This window comes from Diceros bicornis, chromosome 13, assembly GCF_020826845.1.
Source record: "Diceros bicornis minor isolate mBicDic1 chromosome 13, mDicBic1.mat.cur, whole genome shotgun sequence".
Taxonomy (NCBI): Eukaryota; Metazoa; Chordata; class Mammalia; order Perissodactyla; family Rhinocerotidae; genus Diceros; species Diceros bicornis.
This window is the reverse complement of record NC_080752.1, coordinates 43,885,252-43,904,900: the sequence shown is the minus strand read 5'-3', so window position 1 is coordinate 43,904,900 and position 19,649 is coordinate 43,885,252. Positions and strand designations below refer to the sequence as shown.

Below are 19,649 nucleotides of genomic sequence, written 5' to 3'. Positions count from 1 at the left end.
ACCTTCTTAACTTCAAGCAAGTCACTTGAACTCTCAGGGACTGTTTCCTGAGGGACAGCAATTCCTATTTTGCAGGGCTGATGTGAGGATTAAACGAGCTATTAGTGCATGTAAAGTGCTCAGCACAATGCCTGGCCCGTTTTAAGTCCCATCCACAAATGCTGTTATTAAGAACAGGGTACTTTGAGGCCGGCCCCGTGGCTTAGCAGTTAAGTGCATGCGCTCCGCTACTGGCAGCCTGGGTTCAGATCCTGGGTGCGCACTGACGCACTGCTTCTCCGGCCATGCTGAGGCCGCGTCCCACATACAGCAACTAGAAGGATGTGCAACTATGACATACAACTATCTACTGGGGCTTTGGGGGGGAAAAAAAAAAGGAGGATGATTGGCAATAGATGTTAGCTCAGGGCCAGTCTTCCTCAGCAAAAAAGAGGAGGATTAGCATGGATGTTAGCTCAGGGCTGATCTTCCTCAAAGGGAAAAAAAAAAAAAGAACAGGGTACTTTCAGTCTGCTCTATTGTCAAAAGGGAAAACTCCAGTAAATCTAATCCAAACGGACTTTTTTGGAGGGGGAGAGGGGAAGAGTAGCAGACACACAAGTACTTCTTTACAAAGAAAATATAATCAAAAATGTGATTTTCCCTTCTAAGAAGTCAATTTCTTTTTTTTTTTTTTGTGAAGGAAGATCTGCCCTGAGCTAACATCTGATGCCAATCCTCCTCTTTTTTTCCTGAGGAAGATTGGCCCTGGGCTAACACCCGTACCCATCTTCCTCTACTTTATACGGGACACCGCCACAGCATGGCTTGACAAGCGGTACACTGGTGCGTGCCCGGGATCCGAACCTGTGAACCCCAGGCCTCTGCAGTGAAGTGCGCACACTTAACCAGATGCACCACCGGGCCGGCCCCAAGAAGTCAATTTCTAATCAGTATAGTGCCGGCATCGAAACTAAAAATTCAAGGGGAAAAAAAAAATCACAGAATACATTTTAAGTTACTTTACATCATATTCATTTTTCCAAGAAGTTACTAACATCCAAGAAGAATCCTCCTGGCACTAATAAAACTTTCCTGTTACACATATACAGACCTTTTATATCAGCAATGTCCATTGTAACTCTCTGCAATTATAGAAATGTTCTATATATATTTTTCTGTTTGCATAGCCCAATACCATAGGCACTAGCTACATGAGCTTACTGAAGACTTGAAAGGTGGTTAGTGCAACCGAGGAATTTTAAATTTTTACAAATTTTAATTGACTTAAATGTAAATAGCCACATGTAGCTAGAAACCACCATATTGGACAGGTCAGCTGGATATGATTTGGGTGCTCAAATGCCTGTGAAAATCTACATTAATATGCATAAGTTGTCTTAAGAGCTACTGTGCAGCTAATCATGTTTAATCAATTACATCAGCTGTTGAAAATGATACAAGCTTAGTATAGAGATATACTGTACTTAAAAATCTTGGTTTGGGATTAGGATATAAAAGATCCACCCCATGTTTCTCACATTATGCAGCATAATTAAAAAAAAAAACCCAGGGGCCGGCCCCTTGGCGTAGCGGTTAAGTGTGCGCGCTCCCCTGCTGGCAGCCCGGGGTTCGGATCCCGGGTGCACACCTACGCACTGCTTGTCAGGCCATGCTGTGGCGGCGTCCCACATAAAGTGGAGGAAGAAAGGCACGGATGTTAGCCCAGGGCCAGACTTCCTCAGCAAAAAGAGGAGGACTGGCATCAGATGTTAGCTCAGGGCTGATCTTCCTCACCGAAAAAAAAAAAAAAATCCAGTGATTCCTGAAACATAAATACCTAAGCAAAAATGAATCAATTTTTCTCTTTTTTGATTTGTATGGAACAGCTGAACATCAACAGCTGCCTGGCACACACACCATTCTTGACATCACTGAAGTCCTAGACTTGACCAGGTTCATTGGCGTAGGTTTAGTCTGCCCTTCCCAACACAGCAGGTGCTCCCTTAAAGAGCAGGGAGTGTGCAGAAAACAAGTGGCCTGTTTTATAAAACTCTAAATTTATTCAAAGTGTTAAAAGATTTCACTCTCCCCTCCAAAATATTTTACATTTAAAAAAATCAAAACTGTTTTCTATTTTGTCAGCCACTGTCCAAGCTGCTGCTTCCCCTCCTGGGGACCAGCCTCTGCCCCTCCAACCCTCTTCCCCTCCCTCCCTTTACTCGCAATATTGCTATAAGTTTGTTTATAAAAATCCCCCTTCTCCACCCCCCTGCCCCCACATGGCCTGCCCTGCAGGTGTAGCTTCCTTTCCAGATTGCAGGCCTTTGGCTGCAGGTGAGGCAGGCTGGATGGGTGGATAGGAAGGCAGTACCTGAAGAGTAGAATGCTTTGTGCTTCCGGGAGAAAGGCTGATTGGCTTTATTCTTGATCAAGTGGAGGGTCATTGTGTGTTATTTTGCCCCATGGACACCTGTTCAGGGCCAAATACTTGGCTTGGGGTTGCCCATGGCTGAGCAGCCCTGCCCCTTCTCCAGTTTCCCTCAGGCACAGGTCCATGACAGCTGGGTCTGATGACTATACCATGTGTCTGCCTGTGGACTCTGAAGGACAGAAGAGTGGCACATGACTACAGTAGGACTTGATGGAGCCCCAATTCTCAGAGTGTGGGCACCACACACCCAGGGGAGAAAGTTTTCGTTTTTGGTAGGCAAACCAGGATTAGCCAGGACCATGGGAGTTAGGGATGAGTGAGAAAGGTCTAACCACATAGCTCTGGGTGAGCAGTGTTCCTTCTGACAAAACCCCTTCCCCTCTTCCATCCCCCCTTCATCCTGTAGGTCCCAGGATGATTCCAGAGAGGAGGAAGAAGAGGGAAAAGATTCTGTTCTGCTGATGGGGAAGAGGCAGGAGATGACAGAGTCCTCGGGCTTGGGGGAGGCCTGCTGGAATCTGGAGCGGTCACGGCTTCCTTGTTCTGGGAGGGAGGGTGGTGAGGCCGGGAGCCAGGCCCTCAAGGCTTCATCAGCTCTGCTCTTTGTCCTTGACTAGTAAGACTGTGTGCTGGCCCCCGCTGGACACAGATAAGACCACACGGTTCTCCAGCTGTTTGCCTGTCATCTCCACGGGACTCCAGGCATCCTCCTCCTGTCCCGTGCCCAGCTGGTAGTTGGTGCCCATGCCCCAGGCAAAAACACGACCTACAAGGGAGAGAAATGGAGGCAGCTGTCTCTAGAATTTCTACCCCACCTCTCTGTAGTGTGAGAAGACTAGGACATGAACGTGAATTCTAGTCTTGGCCTGTAGCAGCCTGGCAATGTCCCAGTCTCTGGGAGTTCAGAGAAGATGGGAGACGCCAAGGAAATGATGGATAAGAAAGAGCTTTGTCAACTAGAGACCACAGTCCTTACACATTGCCAAAGACTTCTCCTTGCTCCTAGGGATGGCATTCAAGGCCCTACATGACTAGCCATTCCCCAAACCCCTACACCCCCCTCCATTCTCAGGACCAGCAGCCTTTGAGATTGCTCTGGATGTTCCTGTGCTTGGGACGCCCTCCTTTGCTTATCATAAAGGATTGAACCTTCAAGGTGTAGTACAAGCCCTACTTCCTCACGAACTCTCCCCAGATAATCCCAGATCCAGCATCTCCGCCAGCCCCAGACTTCTCAAGGCCTCCATGGCTGTCCCACTCACCCACTCAGGCTTTGGCGACCACTTGTTCACACTCTCCTCTGCTGTGCTTGCCAGGACCCTGACTACTAAGCCTTCTTTCTCCTAATAAAATTCTAAGTACAACTCCCTGGGAAGCTAGCCCATACTAGGTTGTAAATAAAGGGATCACCACAGTGGAAAATGTAAACAGAAGCCTGAGTTAGGAGTCTGGAGACCTGGGGTCAAGTCCTACTGCCTGTCTGGGCCTCAGTGATATATCCCTCTTTGCTGTTTTTCTCCTCTACAGAACAAATCGCCTTATTAAAATAATCTGTTTGCTCATTTTATGTTCATCAAAGCCAGAGCTTCTGACAATCAGGAGAAAAGCAACATCATCAGACACTGCTCTCTGAATCTCAGCTCCATTTGACGATAGACATCAGAGGTGGCTGGGCAGTTTGGTAAGAATCACCACCCCCAAGCCCCAACCAGACTGAGTGTGGGCAGCCCTACTCACCATCCTTGGTCACAGCATACCCCACAGAGGCCCCACAAGCCACTGAGGAGACGGCGGGCAGCCTGGAGATGAGGGTGGGTATGCTCTTCTCCTCAGCACCCTCCCCAAGGCCCAGCCGCCCATACTCAGCCCGGCCCAGGCTGTATGCTTTTCCTGTGGGAGGAGGGAGAGAGATGAGGAGTAGTAGAGGGCGTGTTCCAGGTAGGCCAGGTGAGTTCCTGTATTGGTGGGAGCTGGTCCCCATTCCCAGGGCGGTGAGAAAGACGTTTGCAGTGTCTCTTGCAGTTTCAGGGGAGGCCTGGGACAACCCCCATAGCCCCCACTGAACTCATACCTGGAAGAGCACCAGGACTCTGGGGGAAAGAGGGTGACCCTTATGGACCCATATCTGGCCCAACTTGGAGCAGGCCCAGGTTCCAAGGACCATGGTCTCAGGAATCTGGCCAAGCCTGTGTCCAGGGAACACTCTACCCCCAACCCAGACATCCCACCTTCCGAATCCATGCAGACTGTATGGTGTTGGCCACCAGAGAAGCCCACCCAGGACTTGGTGGAGTTCTTGAAGGATGTCAGGTTCTGCGGTACAAAGCAAGATTCTGTGCCTGGAGTTCCTGGTGGGGGGGAAACAGGGATAGAGCTGTCAGGAGTGAAGGTGTCCAAGGAGCTGTCCCTTCATCCCTTCCCACAGTGAGCCCCCCCCACCCCGGATATGGATATTCTCACTTTACAGATGACAAAACTGTGCCTCTGAGGGGTTAGGTAACCCCACCAAGGGTACACAACGAATGAGTGATAGAGCCAGGACTGAAACCCAGGTCACTCTGGGCTATGTTGGATGCTGGGCTTGGGACTCACCAAGCTGATGGTAGTTGGAGAGGCCAAAGCCATATACATGGCCCTCTTGGGAGATGGCAAAGGTGAAGTAAGCGCCACAGAAGGCATCCTGGAATCTCACGTGGCCCCGGCTTCCCCTGGACTTCAGCATCACACACTTGGGGACCAAGAGTCGCTCTGTAGGCAGAGAGGCCAGAGTCAGTGGCAGACACACACAGCCTCTCCTCTCTGCCCTGTGTGTTTTCCTCCATTATTAGAGGCCTTGGAGGGAGGCTAAGCAGGGACTCTTCTCCCTATCATACAGAAGAGGAAACTGAGGCCGAGAGAGTACGAGTGCCTCACTCAGACTCCCATAGCCATAGGAGGTAACATTTACATGGAACTTACCATGTGCCAGTTCTATGTTAACTCATTTAATTTCACAAGAACCCAGTGAGGTAGGTTTAGAGGCAGGTGGGTTTAGAGATGAGGAAACTATGTCCAGGTTCCACAGTCAGTAGGTGGAAGAACTAGGATTCAAACCCAGGGTGGTCTGGCTCCAGAGTCAGAGTTCTTAACTATCACCGCAGGTCTACCTGATGCAAGCCTCAACACATACAGAGAATCCCTCCTGCCTTTGACCTTCACCAGTGGGTGGCTTGCCAAGTTGCCCTGCCAGAGGGACCTAAGCCACCTACCAAGGCCCTGCCGGCCACCCCGATTGGCAAATAATTCAGGCACGCGGCCCAGCTGGCCCTGCTCCCCGCAGCCCAAAGTGTAGAGGTCGCCATCAGCTGTCAGCATCACCAAGTGGTCGTTTCCTGAGGGTGAGAGGAAGGCAGGGGATGCAGGGCTTGTCTGTAAGGCCCAAAACAGAGCCAGCCCAGAACAAGGTTCTCCAACTCCTGCCCGGAGTGAGTACCCCCAGGCCAGCCTGGTGGCACAAGTGGTTAAGCGTGCACGCTCCACTGCGGCGGCCTGGGGTTTGCCAGCTCAGATCCCGGGCGGGCACCGACGCACTGCTTGTTAAGCCATGTAGTGGCGGCGTCCCATACAAAGTAGAGGAAGATGGGCACAGATGTTAGCCCAGGGCCAGTCTTCCTCAGCAAAAAGAGGAGGATTGGCAGATGTTAGCTCAGGGCTGATCTTCCTCACTAAATAAATAAATAAAAAAGAGTGAGTACCCCCAGACTCACCTGAGGCCACCTTCACCACAGGCACACTCAGCTGTACTTGCACGGGCACCATGCTCTTCTTCATAGGCTCCAAGAGCCCGATCACACCATTATTGTCCTGGAAGGGAGGGGCAGAGCACTTATGAGCTGGTCCTGCCTGCCCCACACCAGCCAGATCCAGGCTTGCAGGCAGCCACAGAGCTGTCTTGTGAAGCACTGGTGGCAGATGGGGACAGAGAGGTGGGCAGGAGCCAGGCCACACAGTGAAATACTTATGAATGAAATTCTATGTGGTCTGTGATTTGCATTAAAATAACAAAGGAGTGGGGGAGTGGATGGGAATAGAGAGGAAACAAGTTTGGCCACAAGTTGACAATTGTTGAGGCAAGTAGATCGGTGTTCAATACATTATTCTGATTATTTTTATGTGTTTAAAATTCTCCATAAAAAAATGTTAAAATAACCCTGATGAGGAAACACCTCATCAGATTCCTTTATTTTTCACATTTCAAAAGAAATCAAATACCAAAGTACCAAAACAATTTTAATGCTGAATCTGCTTTTTAAACTACACTCCCCTGTCTTGGAAATTCTGAGACATGACAATTTACTCCCCTGCCCCAAAACCCCTGAGAAGTGTGGAAGAGGCCTGGGAAGGGGGAGGGGAGGGTTGAAGGCAGGGAGATGGGTGAGGACAGTAGGCTTCCTGGATCAGCCTCAGCCCAAAGACATCCTTGACCCACCTCTTTCTCAAGACACACAACACACTTCATAACATCAGATTCAAGGAAACAGCCAGTGGTGTGGACAGGCCTGGATGAAGAAGCCAGAAACCTGGGTCTCGACCCAAGCTCTGCCTCTGGCCTTGATATCCCCACCAGTAAGTACAACAGGGGCGTGGAGACGGGTTATCTTTGGCGCCCTACCAGTCAATTCTGCCTGCCAGCTCCCACGCAGTCTTCCAGACCCAGTCTTACCCGGAAGGAGCCCCAGAGGAAGACACGGCCATCCTCGGTGAGGGCTGCTGTGTGACTGTCTCCTGCTGACACCTGTACCACCTTCTCTTGTAGTTCCACTTTCCCAGGGACCATCTCTGAGCCCTCCACTGATGTGTCCCTTCCCAGAGCACCCTCATCATTGCAGCCGAAGGAGTAGACCTGTGCCCAGGATGTCCCCATTAGTGCAAGGTCTGGCCTCTTGGTCCATTCTTGTTTAGGCCACCCCCTGCTCAGCTGGCCACCTCCATCTCCATAGAGAAATGTGTGTGGCTCAAAGCTCCTTTCCTAAGCCCCCCAACCCCAGGCCCTGCCCAATCATCTGCCCCATCCCCCCAAACCTACCTGGCCACTTTTGCTTAGACACACGGTGTGCATGCCCCCAGCCTCAGCCTGCACAATATCCTCCGGAATGGGCACCAGGGCTGGCTTCTTCCTCTCCATCACATTCTCACCCAGCCCCAGCTGGCCCACGTCGCCCTGGCCCAGTGTCAGCACCAAACCGGGTTCTGTGCTGTGGGACCTATGTGAGACTGAGGGGTGAAGAAGACAGCCCCTGAGTGTGTAGGATGATGGGAGAGAGAAGGCACTGCATGGGCTCTGGGATTACAGAGACCTGGGTTCAAGCCCCTGCTCTGCCACAGACCATTAGTATGACCTTTACAAGCCTAAGTTTCCTCACTTGTACAATGAGGATAGCAACAGTACCCATCTCATAGGGTTTTTATGGAGACTGAAAACTGAGTACTGTATTAACATGCGAGGGAGGAAATGGAAACAAGCAGACATTCAATCTTGGGAAATGAATCTTGGTGGAGAGTGGAAGAGAACAGTGGGGACACAAGATAGTTTTCCTGATTGGCTGTAAGTTTTTGGTCAGGAGCCATGATGCCAACAGTGAGGGCTCAGGTAGTGTCTACCCTTTACTGACTGCTTACTCTACTAACGTTAAATTGCTTTGTAGTCCCCTAAATTATGCTACAGACCTTCCATATTTAGGATCCCGTTTTACTGGAAAGGGAACAGAGAGGTTAAGCAACTTTCTCGGGGTCATAGAGTAAGTAGTCGAGTTTCCACTGAAACCAAGGGAGCCTACGTGGGTCAGAACACAGCCTCTAGCCTCCCTCCTCAGGCTGTGACTTAACTCCCATACATATTCACACTGACACCCTCCACTCCTATCCCGGAGCAGACAGGCGGCTAAACAGAAGGGGCAGCAGTAGAGCTGACACAGGCTTTGCGGAGAGGTACGCGCCAACCACTGGGCAGCAGAGGGCCATCTGCTAGCCAAAGGCGACCGCCTGAAGCCCCGGACAGCCAATGGCGTCCAGCCCCACCCCCAGGGGGTGTGGCCACGGCAGCCAGGGCCGCTGCGGCTGCGCAGAGGGTGCGCTGGGCAGGGAGCCACCCGGTCGGGTTTTCTGGTCAGGAGGGCTCGGCCCACAGGCACCTCGGCAGGAGCGGGCGCCCGGAACGCGGCGGGAGGCAACGGCCCTCACTGCCTGGTTACGAGGGTCTGCAAAAGACAGACACTGTCTGAGTGCGGGTCCACAGTCCCCCCGCCCAGACTAGGGGTGGATTTCTCTCCTCCCCGTCTCCCTCCAGGATCCCAAGAGAGGAAACCACAGCCACCTCCCTCAGATGCTACCAGGATTTTATCTCTATTTCCTCACAGCAGCCCAGCAGGTTGGTGCTGTTCTCACTTCTATTTTATGAATGGGCTAATCCAAGCTCAGCAAGGTTAGTGTGTTGCCCAAAGTTACACAGCTAGAAAGTGGCGGAACCAGGACTTGAACCCACGTCTAGAAGTCAGTGGTCCTAACCATAATGCATTACTGCCTAGGGCAAAGCTCTGGGGTCTAGTTTTCTGCCGGTACTGCTTGAGTGCTTTTAGACAGGTCTCTGATCCTTTACGATTCCCAGACGGCGGGATTCAAGGAGCTCCAGGAGACTCTCCAGCTGGGTGGAGCGCCTGTACTTCCAGGCCCCTCAGCTTCAAATGTCATGGAGGAAGGAGACTAGTCCCAGATTCCAGGGGCTCCAAGAGGCCACCCATACCAAGAGAGATGCCCCGGCCAACTTACCCTTCACCTTCTTGCTTTTGGGGGGGACATCTTCTGGAGGTGACCTTCTCTTAGCTATACGCTTGGGTGGCATGTTCCTGTCCTGAAAAACCCAGGCAAATACTCCATGTCAGAAATGGCAATCATTTTCCTGCTCTATTTAGGCAATATTTATCAAAAACCCTAAAAAATGTGACAGGAATTGCCCAGAAATTCCACTTCTCAGAACTGATCTGAGAAGAACAAGAACAGAATAATGGATACACCCAAAGATTAAGTTCCACAAATATTCTCTACTGTCTTCTTCACAACACTTAAAAAACACAAAACAACAAAAAATGGAGCAACCCATGTGCTCAGGGACTGGCTACATAATATGTGGTATATTCATATCATAAAAGTGATGCGTTCAGAGATTTATTTATTCAACAGGAAGATGTTCACCATTGCCAAGTAATATAAGCAGACTGAAAAACAGCCCATCACCCCGTTTTTCACACACACACACAAAAAGCATACACATGTAAAAATATGTGTAGAGGGGCCGGCCCCGTGGCACAGCGCTTAAGTGTGCGTGGTCTGCTGCTGGCGGCCCAGGGTTCGGACCCCGGGCACGCACCGACGCACCACTTGTCAGGCCATGCTGTGGCGGCGTCCCATATAAAGTAGAGGAAGGGCACGGATGTTAGCTCAGGGCCAGTCTTCCTCAGCAAAAAGAGGAGGATTGTCATGGATGTTAGCTCAGGGCTGATCTTCCTCACAAAAACAACCAACCAACCAAAAAATATGTGTAGAAAAATATGTGGAAGGAAATACATACAATATTAACAATGGTAACCTCTGGAAAATGGGATTATGGACAATTTTTACTTTTTTTTTTGTTACCTTCCTATATTATCTAAGATGTTCAACAAGGAGCATTACACGTATTTTTTATTTTATTATAAAAAATTAAAACACTGAAGAACAACATTAAGTGAAGTATCCTTCATAACTCCCACCTGACCCTGAGATAACCACTAATTACTTTGGTGTTGCATTACTGTTATTATCAGACCAAAAAAAAAAAACAGAAGCTATTTTCATTAAATAAAACCAAACCAGACCATCTGTGCCCTTTGATCTGAAAGTGCCACTCCTGGGAGGAACCTGACCTTCCTAAACAGTCCAACAAGAGATAAACACTCACACGAACATACAAACACCAGGTGTTACAAAAGGGAGAAAGGAAATCACCTATGGGTGACAAGAAGGGTTGCAGGACCTGGGATGATCCAGGGCAGCTGAAAGCCTCAGCCCTGAGCCCTCCCCTTCCTTTAACTGCAGCCGCCTCCCCAAAGTCTCCATGTCTTCCCCAAGGCTACTGAGAACCGAGACATTCTCCTCAGCTCTCTCAATTCCAATCCAGCCCAAACTGTGTCCAAAGCCTTTTGCCTCCACACATGCAGCTTTGGAAAGAAATCTTTATTGAGCCCTGGTCTTTAAGGTTGTGAAAGACAGTCAAGTTGTCTAAGCCTGGGGCTCCCCAACTCTGGACTGTGAACCCTTTGGAAAGGATGGCTCGGGCCAGGGCACTTTCGAGCTATCCAGATGCAGAAATGGTATAGCACGGGGCAGTTAAGAGCACAGCCTCCAGAGCTAGAATCTGGGCTCAGCTACTTTCTAGCTGTTTGACTTTGGGCAAAGCTATTTAATCCCTTCATGATTCAATTTCCTCATCAGTAAAATGGGGATAATAATAGTTCTTACACCTTTGTGATGTGTAGGATTAAATGAGTTCATACTGTAAAAGTAATTACATAGAAAGTGCTCAATAGGGGCCAGCCCAGTGGCATAGCGGTTAAGTGCGCGTGCTCCACTTCAGCGGCCCAGGGTTCGCAGGTTCGGATCCCGGGCACGCACCGATGCACTGCTTATCAAGCCATGCTGTGGCAGCATCCTATATAAAAGTAGAGGAAGATGGGCACGGATGTTAGCCCAGGGCCAATCTTCCTCAGTAAAAAGAGGACGATTGGTATCGGATGTTAGCTCAGGGCTGGTCTTCCTCACAAAAAAAATAAATAAATAAAAGAAAATGCTCAATAAATTAATACTGGTGTTATTATAACACCTAGGGCCCGCACCAGGTAATGCTCAGGTACAGCTCTGAAGTAATCTAACCCACCTCTCCTCCATTTTATAGGTAAGGGACAGAGACTCTACCCAAGCCTACAAATGGAATGAAAACTCCAAGAGCCCTTCTCAGGCTCAGCTGTGGGTATAACCGCCCCCCATTCCTTCCTTCTCTCCTTCCAGTAGACCCTAGAGCCTCAGTCTCTCCAGGTCCCCACTACTTCATAGTCTATGAACACAAGGCCAGTGGCCTCTGAATTTCTGGGCACATTTCTGCTGACTATCCTGAAGGAGGAGAACCAAGTACTGAAGATGGGGAAATAGCCAAAGGCCTAGAATCTGTCACGCCTGTGCAGGTTGATCCTCTGCAAGTTGAACTACAGGTTGTGACTGGCCCAGTTCTGCCTGTGATAAGGTGGCAGTTCTGAGCCTCACCCAACTTTTATTCTCCCAGGGTGGGACTCCTCCCCTCCAACCTGCCTCTTTTTTTTTTGAGGAAGGTTGGCCCTGCACTAACATCTGCTGCCAATCTTCCTCTTTTTTTCTTCCCAAAACCCCAGTACATAGTTGTTTATCACAGTTGTAGAGTTGTAGCTCTTTTATGTGGGACGCTGCCTCAGCATGGCTTGATGAGCAGTGAGTAGGTCTGTCCCCAGGATTTGAACTGGTGAACCCCGGGCTACTGAAGCAGGACACGGGAACTTAACTGCTACACCACTGGGCCGGCCCCAATCTGCCTCTTTGAGACCCCTCTTTTTATTTTTTTGTGAGGAAGATCAGCCCTGAGCTAACATCCATGCCAATCCTCCTCTTTTTGCTGAGGAAGACCGGCCCTGAGCTAACATCTATTGCCAATCCTCCTCCTTTTTTTCCCTTTTTCTCCCCAAAGCCCCAGTAGATAGTTGTTATGTCATAGTTGCACATCCTTCTAGTTGCTGTATGTGGGACGCTGCCTCAGCATGGCCGGAGAAGCAGTGCATCAGTGCACGCCCGGGATCCAAACCTGGGCCGCCAGTAGCGGAGTGCGCACACTTAACCGCCAAGCCATGCGGCCAGCCCCGAGACCCCTCTTTCCACGCTAAAAATGCACGTTCTATGGGATTAGAGGGAATTGGATTCACCTGCCAGAGCTGTGGCTCAGTTGTCCCTGCATTTGTGACCACGGTCAGGCAGCAGCCTCAACCTCTCTGAGCTGTATCCTCATCTGTAAGAAGGGAGGCCATGACTACTTCTCAGGGCTGCCGTCAAGACTAAATGAAATGTTTGTACAAGACTTTGCAGTGCCAAGCACACAGTAAAGTACTCAATACACAGCAGCGTTTATCCTTTCATTCCACAAGTATTTATTGAGTGCCTAGTACCACTGCTTGGCTTTGGGCCAGGTGTAGCAAGGAAAAAGGAGACCTCTCCCTGTTCTCATGGAGCTGACATTCTAGTAGGAAAGAAAGAAACCACAAAATTATTATAGATAGTGCTGTGTGAAGGATAGGCAAGGTACTATGATAAGAGAGTAACTTGGGGTCACACAACAACGTGAATGTACTTAATGCCACAGAACTGTACACTTAGAAAGGGTTAAAATGGTATATTTTATGTTATGTATATTTTACCACAATAAAAAAATAAATAAAAAGAGAATAACTGGGACGGGAGGAGGAGAGTGGTCAGGGAGGTGACATTTAAGCTAAGACCTGAAATACGAGAGAAAGCCAGCAGGGGAAGACCTGGACAAAAGCAGTCCAGGAAACAGTGTGAAGCGTTTAGGAACCTGGGGAGGCCAGTGCGGCTGCAGCTGGAGGGTGACTGTCAAATGGCACAAGGTGAGCAGGGGCTAGATCATGCCAGGCCTTACAGGGAAAACAGAAAAGTTTTAAGAAGAATGTCTTCATCAGATTTGCATTTTTAAACGACTGTTGTTCTGGCTACTGTAAAGAAAATGGGATGGACTGGAAGAGGAGGCCATTGCAGGCATCCAAATGAGAAATGAGAGGGACTTGATTTGGTCTGAGGCAACAGAGAAAAGTAGATAAAACAGATCAACTTAGGAGACAGACTCGATTTGCCAGAGGATTAGATGTGGGGAGTGAGGGGGAAGGAGGAATCAGGATCTCCCTAGGAGCTTGGCCAAACACAAGGACTCCCAGGCTTTGGTTTCAATGACTAGGTGGATGGTAGACTGCCATTTAGTGAGATGAAGAACAGTGTGGGACAAGAGGAGAGGAGGGACCGAGAGCTCCATTTCACCAGGTGTTTTCATTAAGTCTGAAGTGCTTGGCAGCCAACCAAGAAGGGACGTTAAGTAAGCAAAGCTAGGTGGGTTAAGAGGGTGTGGGATATAACAGGCAGCCCTTGTTTCAGGTAGATAGCTTGTACCCCTGGCCACGCTGGCAGCCAGTTCACTGTGTCCAGGGCCCTGTGCTGCCAAAGGCAAACCTCCCGTCAGTTCCTCAGAATGACCTGTAGCAGTCAGCTGTGCCAGGGAGGGAGACTGTGAAGTAGCATGGAAAAGTACTCACAAGAAGAAGTTAAGTGAAAAAACAGGAAACAGAATTGTTAGCACACTGCTACTAACGCTAGGATGACCTGTAGGCAAGGCCTGGAGTGGAGACAGAAAAATAAATATGAGGTGGTTGGTAGCATGGGGCACTAACAAAAAAAATGTGTATTGTGGATTGGAACCAACCCAGTGAACATCTCTTTAGCTACCTGGGTTTTGGCGAACATTCTAGGGCATCTCACTGCACGCTAGCCACATGGATCCCACTTTACAGCTGAGGAAACTGAGGCTCAGAAAGGTGAAGTATCTCACCCAAGATTAGAAGAGGAAATCAAAGCGTCAACCAAGTTGGTCAGACTCAGAGTTGGTGCCCTTGCCTGCTTCCTCCCCATACTCCCCAGTCTCCCAGCCAACCTGGGAACTGCCTCTCACATCCTCTCCCCCAGAAAAGACTGCAACTTGTCTCTGGTCTTCCTGCTCCCCATCCCCATCCCATTCTACAAGTCATTCATGATCTTTCTAAACCTCAAACCTGAAACAAGCTGCTTCCTTGCTCAGACTCCTCAGTGGTTCCCTCTGCCTGGAAGATAAAGCCCACATTTCTTAGCCTGGTATGAAAGGCCTCCAGGGTGCAGTACTGACATAACTTCTGGCCTCATCCCTTATCTGTCACATCCTCCTTTCTCTTCCCACACAATCTGAGACTGTTTACTGTTCTCTCCATACCATTTGCATGTCTGTCTTCCCATCCCTTATCCTACTGGAAGAACTGCTACTTAAAGTCACTCCCACTGGTAAACCACCTCTGATCCCTTTCCCAATCCTAAAGGAATCATTCTCTCCCAGAAATATTAGGACAGACTTCTGGATCATAATTACTGTAATTTACATGGCTATCTACCATATCAATCTACTCCTTAAAATATAAGCCTCTCTGGGGCACCGGCCACTCCTATCTTCTATATGCCAACAACCTTTACTTCTCACAACAAGCTGAAGAAGAAGGCACTATCACTCCCATTTCACAGTTGAGGGAACTGAGGATCAGAGATGTAAATCTACTTGCCTAAATTCACACAGCCAGTAAAGGAGAGCCAGGAACAGAACCCAGGTATACTTGATTGATTAAAAAAAATAATAACAACAGTTCGGCTAAAGGCAGGCCATGATCCAGCAGGGGTCAAGGCAGCCTGGGTGGGCCTCCCCAGGATTCCCCATGAGCTTGGCCAAACAGAAGGAGCACAGGGCAGAAGCCAGCTGAGAGGGAGAGGATGGTGAGACCAGAGAGGAGACATTGAGGCAACTTGAGAGGGTGGGCCAGGTGGGTGATGGACATGGACACTGAAGGACATGGGGACGGACAACCGGCACAACTCCCTGCTGTAGTGCGGAGAGCACTGGCTTCACTGTCTGGCAGACCTGAGTTCTCTTTGAGCCTGAGAATCTTCATCTCTCAAATGGAGAACTCTAGGCACTGCAAAGTGCTATTATGGGCAATCCCGAAGGCAGGGCAAGGGCTGGGAAGGCACCTTCTAAAAGCTGGAGCCCTGTACCCATTACCTACCTGTGTATCCTCTACTGCACAAATCCGTCCTTCATACAGACTCCCTCTCTCACTGCTCTGGAGGTGTTTTCTTAACCAGACAGTGAGTGTCTAGGCTGAGAATAAATAGTAGTCTTTTGTCCCCACCCCTCACCCCCTAACAGCCAAACATAGCTTCCATCTTTAAGGAGCTTACAGTATGGGAGAAGAGTGAGACACAGTCACAAATAATTTCAAGTCAGATACAGAGTCAGCTTCCACTAATAGGCACTATGGTGTGCCAGCCTCTCCTAGAATCCTCACACCTGCCCTCTGAGGTAAGTGTGACCACCCTGGTTTTACAGATAAGAAAGCTGAGGCTCAGGGAAAGGCGCCCCAGGCCACACAGGGGTGGGATGAATTCCCAGGTCTGCTGACCACTCCCTACCAGGGCCAGAACTCCCCACTCCCATCTCTCCCTGGGCTTTAGTTTCCTCATTTGGTGAATGAAGGCATATCACACAAGACAGTCTAACAGGGGCCTGGCGTTCCTGCTGTGACCCCCTGTGACCTCATTTGTGCAAAGGAAGACAGAGCCCTCTCTGACCACAGCAGCTGTCTCCTCCTGCCCCCCTACGTCAGGAGGCAGACATTTGCCTGGTAGACGCAAAGGCTGAAGAATCTCTTTGTGAGACAGGTCTCCAGGAGGGATGGGAGGAGAGGGGCTCATCTGTCAACCAACATTTACTGAGCTCCTGCTGTGTGCCAGGCACAGAGCTGGTTACTTCACCCCAGGAGTGCCTTCCTGGGGGAATCCGCCGATACACAGAGCTGTGCCTGGGCTTGTGTGTGTTCATTTTTCCCAGGCGAAAGGGGCCACAACGTCCACCAGATGTTAGAACCACTGCTTAGGGAATTCATAGGATATTAGTAATCCTCAACACATGCCTCTGTCATTTTACAGGTAAGGAAACCAAGGCTCAGGGAGATTGGATGAGTGGCCCAAGGGCACCCAGTAGGAAGTTGCAAAGCAGAACAGAATTCCTGCTCTTAGGATGTCTTCACAACAGGAGCCTGATGAACTCCTAATTCATCTTTCCAGACGCCATTCCAAGGCCCTTCTTGGGTGAAACCTTGTCTGCCTCCTCCAGCCCCACCCAGTGTTCTTTGGTCTTGCATTCCAGCCCCTGCTGCCTCATCTTGTTACTCCCCTCCTTGTACCCTGTGCTCCAGATGCAAACACCTCTGATATCCCTCACCACAACACTCACCTAAGCCTTCACACCTTGCATGTGCTGTGCCCCCTGCCTGGACCACCCTTACCCCTCCACCTTCAGTCTGCCTGAATAACTCCACTGTTCCTTCAAAACCCCGTTCAAGAGTCACCTCACCTGAAAAACCATCCCTGACCCGCCTGGGCAGGATTGGGTGACCCCCTCACAGTTCCCCTAACACTCCATACACTCAACTTCAGCTAGGGCACACAAGTCGCACTTGGTTGGAGCACCTCAATTAATATCTGAGGAATGAATGACTTGCCAGCAGCAGCGCCCCTTCTCCACGGGCATACTTCGGTGATCACAGTGGACCGTAACTGTGTCCCCCCATGGGTCTCCCCAAGGAGACGGGGAGCTCCGTAAAGGCCACATGGGGCCGTTCTCACCACTGTTGCCCAGCCCTGCAGGCGCGGCACGGAGGAGACGGCCAGTGAATAATGTGTTGACAGAAGAGTTGATGCGGAGTTCATAGCACACCTCTCCAACGGATCAAGAGTCGTCGTCCTGGCGCATGTGGACGCTGAGATTTGTCCCTGCAGCAGACCCTCACCAGCCTACCCTCGAGCTCCTGAAGCGGACCCTCGCCGGGCAGGATTCCTTCCCCCTCTGCAATCCGCATTCTCCAAACCGATGCTAGACACAATCACTTCTCCCGTTCTGGAAACGCAGTCCCCGGCAGGGCGGCCTGCCCCGGCCCGCGAGGCGCGGGTCTGCGCACCCCGGGCCGGCGAGGTCACCGCGGCCGCGCGCCCCGCAGCCTGCCGCGCTCCAGCCGTTTGAATCTCCCGCCCGCGCGGGCGCCGCGGGCCGGGCATGACAAGCACGGCGGCAGAGGGGCCGCGCGGCCCTCGCTCGGGCGAGGCGGGGCCCGGCCAGCGCCCGGGCGCCCCGCGGGGCCGGGGACACACGCGCCCGCACCCGCGCCTTCCTGCCGCCCGGCTTCACGTGGGGCCGGCCCCGCGCGACGCGGGCACGCGCGGGGGACGGCCCCGGCCACCCGCGGACGCCTGTGCTCCAACTGTGGCCGTCTCGCGCGCTGCCCTCCGCCCGGACCCTCCGCCCGTGACGGGAACGACCTACCTCGGTGCAGGTCGGCCACAAGGAACTCCTCGGCTCGCCTGCCCGGCCGCGAACTGCCCCAGAGCATGCGCTCTGCAGGCCTCCGGCCCCGACCCCGGGCCAGAAAGGAAAACAAAGAGCCCGGCGGCCCCTGGCGGCCGCCCCGGGAAGTGCAAGTGGCGCGCTCTGGCTGGGGAGCTCTTGACTAGGCTCCCTCCATCCTGGCTCGGGTGCAGTGGGTGTGTATTTTGGAGACTCCAAACAGGGACAAGCGGACTGACAACCAGAAAGACTACTTGAAATCAGGGTTTGTTTGGGGAAATCTGGTGTGGAAGGGACTGTACGGAGAAAAGAGATTGATCTTTCCTGCTCTCAAGAGGGTCTTCATCAGAGAAAGATGAGAAATCAGACTATCAGCAACTACACAAGGCTGTGACAAAGGTATGCAGAGGAGCGTCTGGCTCAGCCTGGGGCTTAAGGAAGGCTTTCCAAGTTACGTCTAAGAGGGCAGGGCATCCTAGGAGAAGCATCCTTTGCAATGACAGGAAGCAACGAAAGCCTAGGTGGTTGCGTAAAACTGCCAAGGTTTGACTGGAGCAGAGGGTGCCTGTGGGAGTGTCAGGGGAGAGAACTGGAGAGGCAGAGACAGACCATAGATGCAGGGTCTTCTGTGTCTAAGGAGTACAGCCTCTACCCTGAGGCAACGGGAACTATGGAAGGGGTTTGAACATGTGTGTGACATGAGCAGATTTTTGTTAAACAAAAGGGAGAATGGACGGGGGTGGGGAGGGGAAGGGGAACCAAGAGTTGGGAGAACAAGAGGAGTAGGGGAGACTAGGTAAGAAAAGGGTGTGAATTGAGGATGGGAGCTGGAGATGGAAAATAGGGACCAAGCAGACTACCCTCTCTTGTTAACACATTCCTTCTTCAGGATGGATACAAACAGTTCTTCAAAATTTCAGGTGTTCCCTGGGGTGACCTTTCAGGCCATTTGATTGTCTAACGGTTTTCCAGGTCAGGGCAGTGACCTCTGCAGAAGGGTATTTTCTCCATTTCATATTGATTTTGACTCTGAAAGTCATTCTATCATACCTGAACTCTAGATTGACACTTCTGATGACTGTTTACCAACTGAATTTCTTCTACTATGCAGAGCCCACCCCAAAGCACTCCCCATCTTCAGGGTCTCTTACCTCTCCAAGTTTACCTCTGCCTCCATCATGGACTTCTCTTTTGGATGATATACTGTGAAATTTCTCCAAGTTTTAACCCTGGGATCTCTGATCTCTCTCTGCTGTCTTCCTCCAAGATCTTATTCATTCATGTGACTTAATGTAATTATAAAATGATTTATTAGCACCTATTTTGTAAAATTTTTTATTTTAGTAACTACAGAAACATGTCCATCTATGTGCATTAGCTCATTTGTTCCTCACAAAAACCTCATGACAGTTGGAAAATGAGAGAAATGAGGTTCTAAGAGGTTAAGCATGTTCTCTGGGGTCCTCATGCAAGTGGTAGAAGGGGACCAGAAGTCTTGTGCAGGGCTGAGCCATCACCTTTTAACTGAGAGGGCAGTCCCTCTGGTCTGGTTCTGACTTCCACCCTACCTTTCAGTCTTACATCACCACCCAGAAGACCCAACACCCAAAATAAAACTTGTTTCCCACGATCTAGACTCCAACTTCATCCTTCAAGCCAAGGTTAAGGTACTCTGAGAAGTACAGATTCAAACCTTAAATTTTCTGGTTCTTCCCTCTCCTTTCCTCTTCATGTTTCTATTTCTGCCCCTCTGGTCTAAAGCACCACCCTCTTGGCCTCTGTTCCCACCTCTCATCCCCTCCCTTCCATTTCATTCCACCTAGATCCCCAGGTTAAACTCTCTAAATCATGGCTGTGAGACCTTGTGCTGCTTAGGCATTTCTTCAGTGCTGTGCTTGGAGCACAGATGGCCAGTGCCCCAGGCTGTTGATTTCCCATTTCCCC

At 50.5% G+C, this 19,649-nt stretch overlaps 1 protein-coding gene across 3 annotated transcripts; it reads right to left on the bottom strand.

Annotated features, from left to right (window-relative positions):
- Positions 1-997: 997 nt before the first annotated feature.
- On the bottom strand, positions 998-17,757 carry RCC1 (regulator of chromosome condensation 1). 3 transcript variants are annotated; one of them, XM_058553421.1, is made up of 11 exons: positions 17,685-17,757; positions 9,218-9,299; positions 8,584-8,649; positions 7,479-7,666; positions 7,116-7,295; positions 6,160-6,256; positions 5,662-5,784; positions 5,006-5,161; positions 4,642-4,761; positions 4,151-4,303; positions 998-3,179 (listed from the first exon to the last, which is right to left on the bottom strand). In XM_058553421.1, exons 2-11 carry the CDS (start codon positions 9,288-9,290, stop codon positions 3,004-3,006), a joined length of 1,332 nt encoding a protein of 443 aa, XP_058409404.1. In that variant the 5' UTR covers positions 9,291-9,299; positions 17,685-17,757; the 3' UTR covers positions 998-3,003. The 3 variants fall into 3 exon arrangements, with proteins under 3 accessions (XP_058409404.1, XP_058409405.1, XP_058409403.1); XM_058553422.1 differs by lacking the exon at positions 17,685-17,757 and adding an exon at positions 12,430-13,794; XM_058553420.1 differs by lacking the exons at positions 8,584-8,649; positions 17,685-17,757.
- Positions 17,758-19,649: the final 1,892 nt, after the last annotated feature.

What these genes read in the sequence shown, in the direction of transcription:
- RCC1 (XM_058553421.1), bottom strand. Translation starts at nt 9,290, where the DNA reads ATGCCACCCAAGCGTATAGCTAAGAGAAGGTCACCTCCAGAAGATGTC. An exon ending in CAAAAGCAAGAAGGTGAAGG is followed by an intron (nt 8,650 to 9,217) that starts GTAAGTTGGCCG and finishes TGTCTTTTGCAG; the next exon opens with ACCCTCGTAACCAGGCAGTG. An exon ending in GTCTAAGCAAAAGTGGCCAG is followed by an intron (nt 7,296 to 7,478) that starts GTAGGTTTGGGG and finishes TCCTGGGCACAG; the next exon opens with GTCTACTCCTTCGGCTGCAA.